This window comes from Neltuma alba, unplaced genomic scaffold, assembly GCF_004799145.2.
Source record: "Neltuma alba isolate B1F8T4 unplaced genomic scaffold, ASM479914v2 tig00007399_pilon, whole genome shotgun sequence".
Classification (NCBI taxonomy): Eukaryota; Viridiplantae; Streptophyta; class Magnoliopsida; order Fabales; family Fabaceae; genus Neltuma; species Neltuma alba.
The window spans coordinates 1-18,986 of NW_021634771.1; the positions used below are offsets into that span (position 1 = coordinate 1).

The following is an 18,986-nucleotide window of genomic DNA, read 5'->3' on the forward strand; positions in this document are numbered from 1 at the left end:
TTCACTAGTAAATGCTGAATTTCCCAGTATTGAACCAGAGGACTAAGTTTAAGCCGCCTTAGGTTAGTTTGTAAACTTGCTCTTATCTGTCTTAGAGAACAAGAGTCCATAAAGAGAACTCGAAAACGGCGATACAGAGCGATGTCCGTATCTTTTCCAGGCAGAAAACTAGGGATTTCAAACGTTTAAGCATATTCCCATTCCCCATAACACTGATGAAAATGGGAACGCAAATTTACATTATGTTGTAGGTCATTCACAAAAAACACAAATGGACCGGTAAGGGAGAGGGCGAAGAGAGAAACCTGAAGGAGGAAACTGGAAGTGGAGCGCGTCGCCTGCGATCGGAGCAACTGGAGGAGAGCCGCTCTTGCCATTGCCGCACGCTGCCGATGCCGAATGAAACCTCGTCGCAGAAAGGCCCATTTCTGCTTAATGGGGAGGAGGGATTTAGTTTCATTTATCTTGTGTATATAAAATTTCTAGAAGCAAGCCCATCAAAACGGGCATTTGGTCTAGTGGTATGATTCTCGCTTAGGGTGCGAGAGGTCCCGAGTTCAATTCTCGGAATGCCCCAGAGCTGGAGCTAATGTTTCGCTTTTGTGCCAAACGGTGTTTTGGGCTCTGTCGTGCATTGCACCCGCATGGCAGAACCCAAAATCCCCAGACGCTGCCTTGCAAGACCTATGATGAGGAGTTGAGGGCCCAATCTGCCGCTATTCGTAACATTGTCCCAAACCCAAGCGGGCATTGCTCTCCATCATCTTCAGCAAGGTTATTCCCAAAGGGCTCCTGGGCAAGTCAAAAACTACGCTTTAATCGCATGGTTTATACTTTAGGTCAAGACAGTACCTGCGTTCAACATTCTAATGTTTTTTTTTTTTTTGTCTTTACATTGGATACACCAAATAATATTTTGGGTACTAGACACGTCTTAAAAAATATTTTGAGGTGCTGAATATTAAAAAATATTTCGCAATGCTGGACGCGCCTAAAAAAATATTTTAAGGTACTGAATGCACCATAAAATACTTTAAAGTGTTAGATACATTCGAGAAATATTTTGAAGTGCTGAATGCACTTTAACCCTATACTCCCTCTATCTCTTATTATAAGATCCAATTTTTTAAATGGGTCTATCTCTTTATAAAAATCCTCTTTGAGTTTGTCTAAACTTTAATACATTATTACCTATTTTACTCCTAATTTAATACATTTAAATGTTCTCTTTATTCATTTATCTCACTATTACTCTCTCAATTTACCCATTTATATATAAGGGTATATTTGAAAAAAAAAATGGTATCTAACTATATATATTACTTTAACCAATATTAATTGTTTTCTTAAACAGCACAATTTAGTTAAAAAGATTTTATAATAAAGAGGTGGAGGGAGTACTTTATTATGACATTGGACTCAATATTCGAATTCAGTGAAATTCCAAATAGCTGCAATTGCGGTGATTAATGTAATGCATATGGTTTAATGCTAATCGACTCATAATAATATTAAAATTATTCCAACACAACAATCTCCGCATGTGCCGTCATTAATTAGGTTGAGGGGGTGGTTGCTGTTACGTTGTAGAAATTAATAGGGTGTCGGTGGATGCCTTGGCAAATACACTAGCAAAAACTATATAGTTCATCCGTTTTATTTACTATACACTATCATGTTCTAAATCTCAAGATATAACTACTGCCTTCGGTTATAAGAGGTAGATAGTGTAGATTTAACACGACAAATAGAGACAAGGGAGAGTATATATGGGTCCTCCCACCCCCATATGAGTATTCTGTGAACACCTCCCTGTTGTATGTATTCACTTATTCATGGATAGTTGCCGAGCGGGGTGTTAGAGTTCAACCCTATACATTTGGCGTGAGGTAAATGAAAAGGAGGAGAAAATTTTTTTTAATGAGCTCGACTTAAAAAAATTAGATAAATACGATTATAAAATTTTGATAAGAAGAAGATAGAATAAAAGAGTAAGAAAAATTAAGGGTTAAGATACATCCAATATCTTGAAGTATTTTGTAACTATTCAGCATCCTAAAGTATTTTTTAGGTGCATCTAATACTTTGAAATTTTTTTTTTGCATCAATACTGGATCCACCAAGAAAATATTTTTAAGTGCTGCGCACACCTGAAAAAATTTTGAAGTACTAAATGCATCTTAACCTAAAAATTAATCAAAAGTCTTTTACCCCCTTTTCAATTTTTTAAGTAAATTAAGATTATATACCATATTAAAATTAGGTAAATTAGTTTATAAAAATAATAAATGTAAAAGATAAAACGAATTAAGATATTATATTTAGAATCACCTCTAAATTACAACTAAGCTGTATATTGAAGAGCACAAGTCTAGATCCAGAAGCAGTGTTAGTTTTATTTTGGTAACAGAAGGTTTGTCTAGAGTGGCGGAGTAACTAATAATAATAACTAGTGCAGGTCATAAACGAGCTCAACGATAGATGATAGATGTTGGTGCAGCGAGCGATTGACAAGTACAGGCTCAGGAGTTGTCTTTTGCGGACTGACACCGGACATGCAGGAGAAAGATAAAAGGATAATGAATGAATCCAAGAAAGACAACAACCAAGTTGGCAAACTCATAATTCTACTTATCATTAACCCAATTTCTTCCATCATGCCATCATCTCCTATCATTCCTACTTTCGCTTTTTAACCTTTCAAGGCAAGACAATGGAAGTATTTAGCATGGCCCTATCCGCGCAGTAGCAACGTAGATGATATATGACGAGACTGTGCTTCCATTTTAGCATGCCAGAGGAGCTCTTTTTGCTTTCCCTATTTCCATATTCTTTCCGCCAAACACGTCCCAATGCGGACTTTCAAAACAAATAAAAATTAATGTCATCAGCACACATCCATGCATGATTCTACTTTTTTCTCTGCAGCTGGCAAGAAATCCCGGCGCAGCACCATCTTTAATGTGGTGTACCAAACCATGTATCTAACCATGAATGATAGATTTCACACATAAGTCCCGTACAAATACGTTACACTGTAAAAAATCATATAATCATATACCTCCTTACAAATTTTGAAAAACCTTCCTATACATAATATTTATGGTTTGAGATGACTTTACTGACTCACAATTAGGTAACATAATCTTCAATTTATCCCTGCTTCTCACCTTCGAAAGAGCAACGTATAATTACTCATGGGTAAAAACTGGCTTACACAAGTACAATCCTACACAACGTAATGATTATCCTGATTTTTATTTACAGTCATCGCAAATGAAAGAGACATGGAGAATTATCTTCTTTTCATCTGAATGGCAACTGACTGTCAGAAAGATTCATGTCCATCCCATGAATTAAAACCTTATTATTAGGCTTCAATCATTCAATGTTATGGCCTCAATGCAGATTTTCTAAGGTAACTAATATAGAGCCTAGTCCTTGGTCAAAGTTTTTAGCAACATGACATGTGCATTAACCTTCAAACATAACTTGTGCAATGGCCATCCAGAACTATTAATTGTATTCGCCCTCAAATCCATTGCCATCTTGAGATGACTTGCAAACAGTATTACAACTAAAGTATTCAATTGACTCACCAGGCAGCAAAGAGCACATATACTCATTCACCTGATTAACACACTCAATAGTTGGTGCCACGACTGCCTTATCATTCAAAAATTAAGATGCAAATCCGGATATGTTGACTCTGTCATAGAAGCACTTGGATCTGCACACCTATGTATCAGCAGATCTTGAAGAATTTCAATCTTTGCAGTACTATCGTGCAGCATGCCCAACTTGCCATCTCCAACATTCAGCAACCCTTGAGAAAAAATATGCATTCGTGTATCATCATTCAAAAAGGAGGCATATATAGATAGCCTCGTGTTCTTAATCAATTGAAATATGAAGCAATGATCCAACAAATATGACGAACTTATGCACGCGTTAACCATACTTGCCTTCGTACCTTTCGGTATAACTGGAAGTATTTGATGAAAGTCATCACTGATCACGATGTACTTTTCACCAAATGGCTGATTAACATGTCAACAAAATTGCCGACTTTCCCATCTGTATACTTACCACATTTTCAATCAAAGGCGATTTCAAATATCCTCACTCATTAAAATAATCGGTTGCTTATAAAATAACCGATCGAACAAGGATATGTTTGTGGAATGATGAAAAAAGTTGACCAGCTTCTTAAATTTACATATTTCTTAAATACTGCTTTCTTCCATTGTTAGTAAAGTCTGGAAGATTGAACATTATGAAGCAATGTAGAGCTTCCCTCCATTTTGAGAAGTTTCCTTTTATAACCAATCAGTTTAATGATCAAAAGTAATAATTTACTGTAAATTAATCAAATAATCAAAATTTGGTCCGTAAACCCATGAAAGAATGAACAAAAATGGCGCTTAAAATAGAAAGAATGCATGTACTTCTACAGTCCCATGTGCGCCACCCGACTGCTCAATCAAGTTGCGTGATAGACGCATATGGAAGAGAAACAAAACACACGCAAGTGACAGGAATATTCAAAGCAAGCTTTTGAGTATTGATAATTATTACAACCTGGCCGTCAAGGAGATGCATATAAATGCCTGGACTTCAATTGTTACTACTCATTTCTACTAATTATAATCATTATGAATGGGAATCACGACTGCCTCTTGTAAATTCCAATCCCTTTCACCTTTCCTCGGTGTCCCACACTCTCATTCTCTGTCCCTTTCTTTGCTCTCTCGTACTCTCCTCTTGGTTTTTAGTTTTGTCAAATCTCTCTCACTGTCTCACTTTGCTTTGGGTTCCTGCACTCTTTTAATCTCTGGCATTACAGTCCAGATTGTTTTTGTTGTTGGGATCTGTGCTTCTTCCATAAACTGCATCATCGCTATTGCTATTCTTCACTTCTGTTCTCTGCCTTCTTTTATGGTCTTGGAGTAAGCTGGCAGTAAGAAGGCTACAAAACCCGGAATTTTTTTGGTCTCTTATTCTGGGTTTTCCTTGCCTTTTGCAACTTTCAGATTTATAGATCATGGGTTTTCCTTCTCAGCTCTATTTATGTTTGCATTTGTTCATCTTTTTGGGAATTTGTCTGGCTTCTCCTCTTGGAGATCAAAAGAGAGACAGGATCACCGATTTGCCAGGACAACCAAAGAATGTGGGTTTTGCTCAGTACTCGGGCTATGTGACAGTGAATAAGGAGTCAGGGAGGGCATTGTTTTATTGGTTGACTGAAGCACCACCAAGTCGTGGACCCAAGTCAAGGCCATTAGTGTTATGGCTTAACGGCGGTCCTGGATGCTCCTCTGTTGCTTATGGGTCCTCTGAAGAGATAGGACCTTTTCGCATTAGGCCTGATGGGAAGTCACTGTACTTGAATCCTTACGCTTGGAACAAACGTCAGTAATGTTCGCAGCACCAGCAGTTTCCCATTCTCACTATTTTTTCCCCTGTAACGCATCTTCGTGTCTTCTGAATTTTTGGGTATTGCAGTGGCAAATTTACTGTTCCTTGATTCTCCCGCTGGTGTTGGCTTTTCATATACGAACAAAACGTCGGATCTGTTTACAATGGGAGATCGCAGAACAGGTAAATATGCTGTTTTGACATTGTTTTGGCGTAGCACTTGTTACAATTATGTTCTATCTGCTTTGAGATATAATTGCTCACGAGCATGAAATTTTGGGATCTGGGTTTCGTGACTTCGCAGCTGAAGATGCATATACATTTCTTGTTAATTGGTTTGAAAGATTTCCGCAGTATAGACATAGAGAATTCTACATTGCTGGAGAAAGTTATGCTGGTACTTGTTCACAAATTTATCATTCAATTCTTTCATGTGTCAAGATGATGATGATCCGATTTTTAAAAATCCGTTTCAGGTCACTATGTTCCTCAGTTAGCTCGGATTATTTACCAGCAAAACAAGGGTATCAAGAATCCGGTTATTAATTTTAAGGGATTTATGGTGAGTTTGTAAGATCCACATGACAACGACAAATGTTTATTTAGGGGATAAAAGAGAATCTTTTATGCTCATTGAGAGGCCTTTATGCTATTCAATAACCATCTAATGATTGCCATCTTTCACTGATCTCTATCAGGTTGGAAATGCTGTTACTGATGATTACCATGATTACATTGGTACATTTGAGTACTGGTGGACTCATGGCTTGATTTCAGATTCCACCTATAGGATGCTGCGAATTACCTGTACTTCTGGGTCCTCCCTGCATCCAACATTGCAATGCATGCAGGCCCTCAGAGGGGCAGTTGTGGAACAGGGGAACATTGATCCATATAGCATCTATACACGGCCATGCAATAACACAGCATCACTTAGACATGGCTTGAGGGGTCGCTACGTATGCCCTGCCCTTTTATCAATCTGTTTGATTTATGTATAAGCATGCAAAGGACATTTACATGCAAGGTTTTAGATACATGGGTAGATCTAGATCATAATGGCGTATATTACATGAAAAAAAATGGAATCATAAACTGTGTATGATTCCTGTCTTACTGCTTGAGAAATCTCTATCAATGATGCTTCACCCATCCTGAATTTTGGTTGCTAAAATAGTTTCCCTCTGCAGGAAATAGTGGAAGCTTTGAAACTAAAAACTAATGGGCAACTACTATAGAACATTGAGCTATCTGTTTTAGTTTGCGGAATTCTCAAAGGTGTTGATAGTATTTGGAAGAGGCTAAAGCTGGGAGAACTTCCCTAACATTCTTGATTAAATAATGGCATATTGGTTTCCTAAACTATACGTTGTATTGGTGTCCCATCCAGATGCAAACAGGAAAACATAACTTTTTGTTTGCTAATCTTTAGAAAAGGCACATTTACTCAAGTTTATTTTCAATTATATTGTCATTTTGCCTTAACTGATTAAGAAGTTGATTCAAGCATTGATAAAGCAGCCACTTCATCCTTTTGTCTTCAAGTTGCCTTTTCTTTGTTTGCCTGTCTCTTTCTATCAATATTTCACTTAGTTTAATATATTAGAGATGACTTGTGGACTCACTATTTTGGTTGCCTCAGATATACTCATCACTATAAAATTTTAATTAGCAGGAGGGGGGAAAAAAAACTGCAAGAAGAGATCTTTCGCAGGATGTGATTTCTGAATAACTCTGACTTAGCTGATTTGTTTTACGTTTCAGCTGTCAAAGCCTGTTAAATGAATTTGTTAATGTTTCTTAATTTCTATTTTAGGGTCATTTCAAACCAAAGAGAATTTATGCAAATTATATTGCAAATGACCATTTATTGTGGCTATACAAACGTTCCTCCCTTGTGGTTAATATTGTTACTAGATACATTTTGGTCACCCCTTGTCAGGATATTTGGCTGATTTTATGTGTTTCTTAAACCTGTGACTTCCAAGCTCAGCCATGGATGTCTCGAGCGTACGATCCCTGCACAGAAAGGTTTGCAGACTTATACTTCAATCGTCCAGAAGTTCAGAAAGCACTGCACGCCAATACAACAGGGATTAGTTATTCGTGGAAGTCGTGCAGGTATATGCTTTTAAAGCAATATATGATCTGTTCTTTTGGGAGTTATTTCTATCACAGTGTTAAAAGTTTCACTTAACAGCGACATTGTTGGGAATTATTGGGCGGATTCTCCACTATCTATGCTTCCTATATATCATGAACTCATTCATGCTGGTCTCAGGATATGGGTGTACAGGTGAGTTTGCTCACTGCCTCTGACCCTACTTTTCTTCTCCCTGCTCGTACCTGTGAAGCTGAAATATTTCAATTACATGATTGCTCTGGTTGTTATAATCGGATTTGCTGCTGTCTAAACTTAATAGGAATTATTTTTGTGTATAGATTGCTGACAAACTCCACTAAGAACATTCAGGTGTTGTATAAGTAGATGTTGTAGATCTTTAGCTGTCTTCACCCCCTCCAAATCTGAAAGGAAGACAAAAATGAATTTCCATGGTTTCCATCCATGCCTAATAATTCATCTATTATGCCATGCTTTGAAATTTATGTTTGGAACTTTGACTTGACGCCACACAGATAGTACTTAGGTTTCATCTTGCAAAAGTTAAAACTCAATAAACCCATCAAGTCACTGCAAAATTAAGACTTCAGTGAACACCCCTTGGGTCTTGAATGTTCCTTTTGAGTTGCTTGTTTTAGTTATGTTGGACAAATTTAATATCCTAATAGTATCTGGAAACCCATGAGCTAAAGTGTGGGATTTTTCAGTCAACCCGCCTCTAGGCTAAAAAGAAAAATGAAAAAGCTTTGTGTGGAGGATCTGTTGTGCTATTCTATGATCTACCCAATAGGGAAACTATATATACATATCATTCAGATTGATCACATCCAATAACCTAACTGACATCCCTAAAATAATGATTATTACATAGTTGATTCAAAAAGCCAAACTCCTTTGATTCTACTTAGAAAAGCATATTAAGCTTGGGCTCAACTAAACAATCCAGGAGAGAGAATGATTCCTAATCTAGTTAGTAAGATATTCTGGGGCCAAACAACTAGAGCGTAAATTCTCAAATGACCGACATCCAATCCCTGATTCCTCAGTTACAAAGCTCTGGTCTGAAATTACAATTTTATAAAAGAAAGCAATACAATTATCTTAAATTTTATTCCCAAGTAATTTCATATTTCTAGGCTTGCTGGTTCAGTCTTCGCATTACCGAGTTTCTGTGTCATTTCAAATGACAAATTGTAGCTCAGCGAAAAAGGATGCTTCGGCTTTGAGGTGGATAAATTATATTGATCTGTTTAAGAGGCATGTTGAAAACAGTAATGGGTTCTGGAACACCCTTGCCTATAAAACATATTGGGAACTTATCTGACCTATATTGTCCATGAAATTGATGTTTATGTGGAATGTTTAGCTTCGTCTTGTCTTACTGCTTGATATTTGGTTTTTCTGAATGAAAAGTGAGCGTTGTTAATAATTTTCTATGATTTATTGGCTTTGCGCTGTTTCTGATCGTGGCTCTGCATTTACCATTTTCGCAGTGGAGATACAGATGCTGTGGTTCCAGTAACTGCAACTCGATATTCTATTGATGCCTTAAAGTTGGCTACCATCGTCAACTGGTATCCTTGGAATGATAATGGCAAGGTTAGTTGTAACTACTAACACAACATGATATGGAAACTGACACGAGAAAATATAATATAAATATATGTGTGTATATCACCAATGTGCAGTTTCAAATGCTGGAGCTCCAATTTTAAGTATAGATGCTTCATGGTTTTTCTTTTATGATGCTTCATAGGCTTAGAGCAAGCTCTCTGAAACCGTACCCTGAGTGAACTAGGAATCATTTTGTAATTTTAGCAGAAGAATAAGTGGCCATATGTCTCAAATGGTCAAACGGGTAAAAAAATGAGCCTTCAGAATTTCTAAATTTAAAAATGAAAAAGCCAGTTTAAACTGGTTTTGAGCGGTTTGTTTTTTTACTAATGTGGTTAATTCTTGATGGGTTCAACTTGGTTTTGAACGGTTCTTTGGGCTGATCGGTGTTCTAGAATAACTGAAGCAGACGGAATGAGTAACAGATTGTGGGATTAACAGTAACAACTAACAACTAGGTGTATGTATATAGAAGAATTCAGTAACTGTATTGCTTTTCTGTTATGTTGCATTTCTGCTTAGTGCATTTATTTGTTGTGCGTGGAAGGTTGGAGGTTGGAGCCAAGTTTATAAAGGCCTTACGTTGGTTACAGTCACGGGAGCAGGGCATGAGGTTCCTCTTCACAGGCCTCGCAAAGCATTTATTCTTTTCAGGTCATTCTTGGAGAACAAGTCCATGCCTAGCTGAATAACATAGGAAGCATACACAACCATTCATAGTACTCCCAAACGAAATAACACCTATCATTCATTTACATACGACGGGGCTGAAAGACACGCGATAAGGAATGCATTCCTCATGAGTTCCCTCTTGCCTCTCAGCTGCCTACAAAAATTAGACCAAGCTCTTTCCTCAATGTTTGAAATATGTAGAATATTCATGCGAATTTTATTCTTTATAAGGTTTCTATTAATCATTATATGAAATGTGTGGGCCATTCTATGCAACGAACGTCCTGCATAATACTGCTCTCATCAATGAATACATGATACTTTTTTTCTCCTTAAAGATGAGAGTGTAATGAAAAAACGTGTACTGTTAGTTAACGGAATAGACTAGTAGTTGTCACCTGGAGAAAGTTTGAATGGACGCTGTCGAAATTAGCATTTTATTGATTTATTTGTCAATAAACCGGCGTGTAAAGCTACATACTGTAGATAGTCTCGTAATACCTACAAAGCACCTAAGATCACATGTTGACATGGAGTGTAACATGCAAGTGAACTTTGATCAAGATGATCCGATGGTTAGACACCATTGGAAATCGACTTCTGTATACATCATGTGTATGTATAATTAATTAATTTCTAAATGAAGACGGCTGTGTGATTCACATGTTATTATGTCATATATTTTTCAAGAGTCCATGTTTGATGATTTGCTTGGGTAATTCTTTGTGGCCTCCTCTATATCTGTTCAAATGCAAGCGGCTATCAATTCAACTTTCTTCGCTGATGGTATATATTTGGATGAGTTGCAAAAAAAATGATTGGGCGGTGTGATTTGAAAGACGGAACTATTGAATTGATTAGTATTTGTTGAAAAGAAGAGTCGTAACTCATAATATCCAAGAAAGCGGAGGGATAATGAAGAGAAATGATTCCGAAACGAGAATGGATGATGAGGTGCGAAGACAAAAGGTGTATTGATTCCGAGAAAGGACGAGTGATAGAGAGAGGGAGGGGGTGGCGCATTCAATTTGGACGGTTCATAGGAAGGTTGTGAGAGGAAACCAAGTTGAGAGAATGGGATGCAGAGTCAAATGGCGACACTCTTCAGCCCTCACAAAAGTCTCCACCCTTTCATCGTTTACGCAGCTCTCTCCTTTTTGGCGGCAGCGGACAACTAATTTTGGATGGCTGTCATGTCATTGTCAGGGATTGGGGGAGAGTGGACTTTTCGTTATCCGGCGTCTGTAGTATTATCCGAATTATTATTATTATTGTTGTTGTTGTTGATGAAATAAATTTCGGGCGGCAGAGATTTTTGTGTTTGTGATAGAGACGGGCATTTAAGGGTGTGTTTGGTTGGAGGGGAGGAGAGGGGAGGAAAAATGAGCCCCTCCCCTCATTTGGTTAAAAATTTTGAAGGGGAGGGGAGCTAAAATGTCCCCTCCCCCATTTTGGCTCCCCTCCAAATTGGGGGTTTTTGGAGGGGAGCCAAAATTTTGGACCATTATGCCCTTGTAGTTTTTTTAATATTTCACTTCTATCCATAAAATATATTATTATAATATTTATTTTAAATAAAAAATATATTATCCTAAGTAAAAAAATAAAAAATATATACATTATTATAATTAAAAATATATTATAAAAATTATTTAAAAATAAAAAACTATTTAAATAAAAAATTATAATATTATAAAATTAATTTTTTATAAATATATTATTTATTAAATATATTTTAAAGCTGGAAAAAAAAGATAGCCTAAAGAAAATAAAATTTCATTTTTCTTAGAGCATATAAAATTTGTTAATTTGATTATTTTAAATATATTATTATATTAATTAGAATAAAAAATTACTATACCAATTTTTTAATACACATATTAACATGATAAAACTGAATTTTTATTAAATTATATGATTTAAATTAATATGTAAATTAATTTATATAATATATCAATAAAAAAACATAAACTAATATGTAAGGGTAAAATGGTAAATTGATTATTACTATCCCTCCCCTCCCCTCCTTGAACCAAACAAGGGATCATTAAATACCCTCCCTTCCCCTCATTTTTAATCAAACCAAACAAGGTGAGGATGAAACCTCTCCTCCCCTCAAACCAAACAGGCCCTAAATGACGATCCCGATCCGGGGCAGGCCACGTCCTCTATTTTAAAACACAAAAATGCCTAATTATCAAAAGACCTCAACCCGCCAGCTGATTTCGTCAATGCACTCACCTCCACGCAGCCATCTATCATTTTATTTACAAATACAATTAGTTTTATTCACTCTTGAATTACTCATTTTGTAATGAAATTAAAATGGGATAGCATGAGTCAGTCGTCTGATGCGCCGCAAAAGTGTTTTTTTTGTTTTTTGGGTTCTTTATTATCTTCAAGACGGAAGCAGGGGGCAAAGAATCCACTGTTTGTTCATATTTGATTTATTTTATATGTTTTTATTATTTTCTATTTAACATATGCAGATTTTAAAATAAAGGCGATCATTCAATTTTGTTTTAGTTTTAAAAGAATAAGGGTGTCGTTTAAGAAATTACACATTGAAAGATTTCAAATCCAAATCCAGAAGCACAGGAGATTGGGGTAACAGCATTTGTTGAATGGGATACTTATCAACGTAATCTCGGTGCCTGCTCATCCCTCCAAATTCAATGCCTTTGACCGATGCTCCTTCCATAAACGGAATGCCAATTTTATCCGTCTCACTGACCCCACCAGCGATGATGTTCATTCGTTTATCACTTCATATTTCCGATCACAACGTACCACCCTTTTGCAACTTGAGAGTCTTAAACAAGCAGTGGGGCCCATCAAGGACCCAATGCCAGAATCCCTTCATTTCTCCTCCTCTTTTTTTAATCCACTTGCCTCTGCCTAGGCCAAACCCGTCTCTCCTGCTTCATCCTGCAGCTTCCCCCAATCTATTCATTTTTAGTAAACCCAGTTTACTTTCAAACTTTTCTGCTCCCATTCAATTGGGCCTTCCTCTCCGAAAAGTAACATTTAATATGCATACAAGCTTCTTTAAATAATGAAAGTTCATCCCATAACTAACTTGGAACAGGCAAAAGAAACGGCTGATGTCACGCGTTTATATGAATGATACCATGAACCTCTTCAGTGATTTCACTAGAATATTGATGGCTGTTTTCCTTTTTCATGGATTTAATCAATAAATTTGAAAAAAAAAAAAAACACAACAACAACAACAAAAGAGTTTAGCATGGATGGCAGAGCAGAGAGGAGCCCCTTACTCATCTTCTTATTCGCTCTGGTCAATGTTTGACCAATCATTGGTTTGAAAATGTCAAAGCCTTATTCCTCTGAGCAATACACACTAACGCGCTCCCTTTTCCTCCCTCGCTCCCGTATTTAAACCTCTTCCGGTGCAAATAAGCAGAACCCACCCCACACAGGAACCTATTCTCGTCGTCCCACGCTGACTTGTCACTCCCTGCATAATTTTCCCCTCCCTCCCCATTTCTCCTCCCGTGCCTTGCAGAGATCGGCAGACCCAGCGCAGCTCGCGGGATGGCTCAAGCTAAAGAGCGAACCTTGGAGGATACCCCGACCTGGGCCGTTGCTGTCGTGTGCTTCGTCTTGCTCGCTATTTCCATCGCCATTGAACACCTTCTTCATGTTGTTGGACATGTATGCGTTTTTGTTTCTTTTCTGGCACTGCGTAAACTGATTCCTGCTTATATGGAGTTGAGAGCAATTTATTTGCACAGGACGCACAATTTTTTGGCATGACCTTACTATTACAATAATTGTGGTGCACCGTTCTGATAACTTCCTGCTTCTTGAAATTATACAGTGGTTCAAGAAGAAGCACAAAAGGGCTCTGTATGAAGCACTCGAAAAGGTTAAAGGAGGTACTTATCCTTCTTGTGACTGGCTTTGTTGGTTTTTCCAACCTCTTTAATTATTTTTTTTTTTGGTGATAACCTCTTTAATTTGACGTAACAACTTTCTTGCGTTTGGACTTGCTACAGAGCTCATGCTGCTGGGCTTCATATCGCTGCTGCTCACGGTGTTTCAGGATCCTATTTCCAATATCTGCATATCAGAAAAAGTTGCCGCCTCTTGGCATCCTTGTGCTGTTCCAAAAACACAAACTCAAGCCCAATCTGATCCTGAGGACTCTGACGACCACAATTCTCGCAAACTTCTCCAGTTTCTGGACCCCTCACCTCGACGTGTTCTCGCCACCAAAGGATACGACAAATGCGCAGACAAGGCAAGCTCATCCATCACCTTCATGTGAAAGCAAGAGAGATTCATTAATTAAGCTGATGACATCCTTAACCATGCTAATCAAATCAAGTGGTCCCTCCTAACTCCCATGTTTTGTATTTGCAGGGTAAAGTGGCTTTTGTTTCTGCTTACGGCATCCATCAGCTCCATATATTCATCTTTGTGCTCGCAATTTTTCATGTCCTTCAGTGCATTATCACGCTCGCTTTGGGCAGAACTAAGGTACTTACAGCGTTCAACTTAAGGAAATCACATCCAACAATTACTTCTCCTTTCTTCTTGTCTTTAACTCTTCGATTGCTTCACTGGGTTCAGATGAACAAATGGAAGAACTGGGAAGATGAGACAAAGACTCTTGAATATCAATGCTATAATGGTACGAAACTGATTGGCAATTTTATTCACGAGTACCAGAACGGTATTTTTGCATATTTACTCTTTTCAAGACTTGCTTTTCAATGTTGTCGCACAATAATAGGAAGCTTTGAGATTTGGTCCCTCATGAATTTCTTTCTCAATTTTGTTTCGCCCACCTGAATACTTTTCATTTAACCTCACAAATAAGATGTTATCAACAATATTCTTTGGGGAAATTGCAAAAAAAGACCTTGGAATTGTAAAAACGCAGATAGGGACCCTTGACAACTTTACTTTGGGTTTTGACAAGAATAATATGTCCTGAAGTTGTCAAAACCCAAAGTGAAGTTATCAAGGGTCTCTATCTGCGTTTTTGCAATTCCAAAGTCTTTTTTTACAATTTTCCCATATTCTTTCCGTTGTATAAAAAAAAAAGATATTATCAACAATATTCTTTTACTACTAAAAAAAAAAATTTTATTGATCCTGACTGCGGTCACAGACAAGCACAACGAAATTATATTTTTAAATTAGCTGCAGTCTCAGAACATTGGGCACTGCGTTATTTTTCCCAAAAAAAAAAAAACTCTGAGCGGGTAAATTGAGGAAATAATTTTATAAACGGTCAAATCAAGAGATGAGATATCTTTGAGGGACTAAAACAAAAAATATTATATGAGTGAGAGACAAAATTAGAGTTCTGCCCTTTTCAAGAGTCAATCAATAAAATTAGCTTATAATGCACCCGCTTGCCGTGATTTTAGTCAATGAAATTAAAAAAGCTATATAGAGCAGCCACTCCCCCATGATCCATCTGTTATATGCGTTTAAAATAAGGGCTACAGGCCAAACCTATTTGGTTGCTGGGGAAATTTTGCTCTTTTTTTTTTTGGGGGGGGGGTGGTGACGCGAAGATTGACTTCCTAATTATATATCAAGCATAGTATTATTTCATGTGCTTTCTTGGAATGAGGATACTAATTTGTAGCTTTGATTTCGTCCAAAGACGTGTGTGAGCGAAACAAAAGATGGATTTAATTATCACAATTTTGGAAGTTTGGGGTACGCACCATGTCTGACATTGCAATTTGCATGATATGTGTTGCAGATCCTGAGAGGTTCAGGTTTACGAGGGAAACAACATTTGGGAGAAGGCATATGAATACGTGGACTCGTTCTCCCATTTCACTATGGATTGTGAGTTCAAAAATTGCATACATTGCCTAGTCGGATTATAATGAGCTCTTCATTTAGCTTGCTCTGGAATTATCTGAACTTAAAACATCATATTGATATAATTAAGCATCAAGCCTGGCATTCTAAGGCATCCTTATCCCTTTTAAACCAGGTTTGCTTCTTTAGACAGTTCTTTGGATCGGTTACAAAGGTTGACTACGTGGCACTAAGGCATGGATTTATCATTGTGAGTCTCTGCTCTCTCAAATGTCTAAATTAAAAGCTTTTGGTTCAGAAAACAACCCCAGACCTGAGACTAATTAACCACGTAATTGCAGGCTCATTTGGCCCCCGGAAGCGAATCAAAATTTGATTTCCACAAGTACATCAAAAGATCACTTGAGGAGGACTTTAAAGTTGTGGTGGGAATAAGGTAAGAGACATCGACCATGAGGATCTTAATTTGCCTAATCTTTTTTTAATAACTCTACCTGGCAACCTAATCTTCAACTTACTGGCACTTGCAGTCCCATCATATGGTTTACGGCGGTCCTGTTCCTTCTGACAAACACCCATGGTAAACCTAACTCAAAAAATTTTAGAGAAATTTGCTTATGATGTACTTCTCCAGTCTTAAATATAAGACCCATTTTATAGTGTAATTTATACTACAAAATGGATTTTATATTTAGTACTGAAGGCAGTATAATGATATGCATTAGTTGTGACTTGTGTGATTGGGTGTGTACAGGATGGCGCTCTCATTTGTGGCTTCCATTTATCCCACTGATTGTAAGTACCAAGAGCACTCTTGTAAACAGTCGATTTTAAAAGTTTGTAATTGTCTTGCTATGTTCGGATGATAGGCTATAGCTAATACTATGTTTCAATGTAACTTGGATGTTGCAGATAATCTTATTGGTTGGTGCCAAGCTTCAAACGATTATAACAAAGATGGCATTGAGGATTCAAGAAAGAGGGGACGTGGTGAAGGGTGCACCGGTGGTTGAACCAGGGGATCACCTTTTCTGGTTCAATCGCCCTCGTCTTCTCCTCTTTTTGATTCATCTCGTTCTCTTTCAGGTTCTTTTTCTATTTTCATACTTCCTTTCACTTTGAATGCTACTGCTTATGATGATATATGGTTATGACTGAATTGCTTGCCGCTCTAATTTGTCGCAGAACGCATTTGAACTTGCATTTTTCGCTTGGAGTACAGTAAGTTTCTTATCTCGTCTTCGTGAACTTCACTCAAGTTTGTGCTGGAATGGACCATATGTTTGTTATTAATGGACATGACTGCAAAAAAATTTTATCAGAAGCAATTCGTAAAAATAAATGTATTTGACAGAGAATGTGTCAATATAATCATGAAAAATTCGAAGAAGCCACAACACATTTTCACCATCAGAAAAAGTGCATAATAGGGAGAGATGCACTTGCAGAGTTATATTTTCTTTAGCCCAGATTCCTGTTCTTTTCTAGAGACGTTGCTGGTGTATAATTTAGTGCCTGAAATTTTTTTTCTTTTAAGAAAATGAAGCATACTCACATGAGGGGTTTATATTTTCTAGCCAGAATAGAACACTAGCCTCAATACTTGTCTAACTCTACCTATGCCATTTGTCTTTTCGTGTTTCAGTATGAATTCTCTATAAACTCTTGCTTCCACCAAGATACAGCGGATATTGTCATTAGAATTACAATGGGGTAAGTTCCCTCCTTCTGCAAAATAATATGAACACTCCTATACATTGAACGGCTAGGCTCAACCGTTGATCATTCATGAGCTCATGTTTTGGATATTATTACCTCATTATTATGGCATCGATCAGTAGCATGCTAAAGTACTAATATACGAGTTCCAAATTTTGCAGGGTTATCATTCAAGTTCTGTGCAGCTATGTGACCCTGCCTCTTTATGCTCTGGTCACCCAGGTAAAAAAATATGAATGAGTACTCCCACAAGTAGTTGCATCAGATTCATTCTTTAATAAAAAGCACTCCTTCACCGGCTCATTAATTTAATCGAAATCATGGTTTTGTATAGGTGAAGTTTCTTAATTAGATGGAGATATAACAACAAACGTAGTAATTATTTTCAGTTCAGGAAGTCAACAAAACCATCTAATTAATTAATTAGATGGTTTTGTTAATAATTAATTAATTCAGATTAAAGCAGCAGGCACTGATATATGAGTGGTGTTGACTCACTGATGGCAGATGGGTTCAAGCATGAAGCCAACAATTTTCAATGAGAGAGTAGCAACTGCACTGAAGAACTGGCACCACGCAGCCAGGAAGAACGTGAAAGAAAGCAAGCACTCCTTATTATCAGAATCGGTGACTCCATTCTCCAGCAGGCCTGCCACTCCAAGCCGCGGCATGTCTCCAGTTCATCTGCTGCAAAACCACCCCTTGAGAAGCACTGAAAGTGCCCATACTTCTCCCAGGGCTTCTTCTTCGAGCTACCAGGACAACGACCATTGGGACATCGAAGGCTCACCTTCCCCTAGTCGCCACCCTCACGATCAGGCTGTTTCGCAGCCCACCGCCGCTGCTTCTGATTTGCCCCCTCTTCCTCAGCATGAGATCACCATTGCCTTATCTGACTTCTCTTTCGACAAGCGGCATTTGGATAGAGACTAATCATCGAGGATCAAGCTTTCTTTCTTGCCCACAATTTGTACATGAAAATTTCTTTTAAGTGTTTATACACGCACACAGAGGTTTATTTTCGTTGCAAATTGAGAATTTTCATGTATTTCAAAAGGAGGTATAATATTAGAAAAAAATGTGATTTCATTTCCTTTCTTTTCACCCGTTATTCATTTTTGTTTAGTATTACTAGGTTCAATTGAAGTCAGCTTTCTTAACGTGATTTTTCTATTTATAAATTCTTCCAACTTATTTAAGGCAAATTAAATCGCGTTCGCTTAGCACATTCCAATAGGTTCCGAATTCAAATTTTAGTTACTAACACAAAAGCAAAGATGTCCCTGTTATAAATTATATTTGCTATATTACTATTGATAGTTTTCCTTCCATGTTCTTTTCCTCGCATGCATTAGTAATATCTATGCCCAAACATAACTTCTTGGGCCCCAAAAAAAATTGCAAATTCATTAACAACTAAGATTAAATGTATATTGAGTTACCGTCAAAATCTTTTTTTGGGGAATAAAAGAGGGCAAAAAAAAAAAAGTTATACTAACGGAAAGTTCCCAATTTGTCACACTCAGTCGGCGTCTTCAACTGTGAAGGGCACGAATCAAAAACAGAAGGTTCAGCAATTCCCAAGTATACCAGCCACACTATTGCAAGCTCTGGGCAAGATTTGTGGCTT

The 18,986-nt window shown here is 37.4% G+C and overlaps 2 protein-coding genes and 1 non-coding gene across 3 annotated transcripts; all 3 read left to right on the forward strand.

The window, feature by feature from the left end:
• Positions 1 to 504: 504 nt before the first annotated feature.
• On the forward strand, positions 505 to 576 carry TRNAP-AGG (transfer RNA proline (anticodon AGG)). The gene has a single exon. It is a non-coding gene; the product is annotated as a tRNA-Pro (tRNA).
• Positions 577 to 4,978: 4,402 nt separating this feature from the next.
• Positions 4,979 to 10,031, forward strand: LOC114752475 (serine carboxypeptidase-like 27). The gene is made up of 9 exons (XM_028941218.1): positions 4,979 to 5,411; positions 5,506 to 5,601; positions 5,723 to 5,815; positions 5,895 to 5,980; positions 6,117 to 6,377; positions 7,412 to 7,539; positions 7,619 to 7,714; positions 9,034 to 9,139; positions 9,702 to 10,031. The coding sequence occupies exons 1-9, from the start codon at positions 5,045 to 5,047 to the stop codon at positions 9,840 to 9,842; spliced, it is 1,374 nt and encodes a 457-aa protein (XP_028797051.1). The 5' UTR covers positions 4,979 to 5,044; the 3' UTR covers positions 9,843 to 10,031.
• Positions 10,032 to 13,309: 3,278 nt separating this feature from the next.
• On the forward strand, positions 13,310 to 18,455 carry LOC114752474 (MLO-like protein 2). Its single transcript, XM_028941217.1, has 15 exons — positions 13,310 to 13,501; positions 13,668 to 13,725; positions 13,846 to 14,090; positions 14,213 to 14,329; positions 14,423 to 14,483; positions 15,573 to 15,661; positions 15,813 to 15,887; positions 15,979 to 16,073; positions 16,168 to 16,217; positions 16,392 to 16,432; positions 16,550 to 16,723; positions 16,823 to 16,858; positions 17,283 to 17,350; positions 17,518 to 17,578; positions 17,864 to 18,455. The coding sequence occupies exons 1-15, from the start codon at positions 13,382 to 13,384 to the stop codon at positions 18,287 to 18,289; spliced, it is 1,716 nt and encodes a 571-aa protein (XP_028797050.1). The 5' UTR covers positions 13,310 to 13,381; the 3' UTR covers positions 18,290 to 18,455.
• The last annotated feature ends 531 nt before the right edge of the window (positions 18,456 to 18,986 follow it).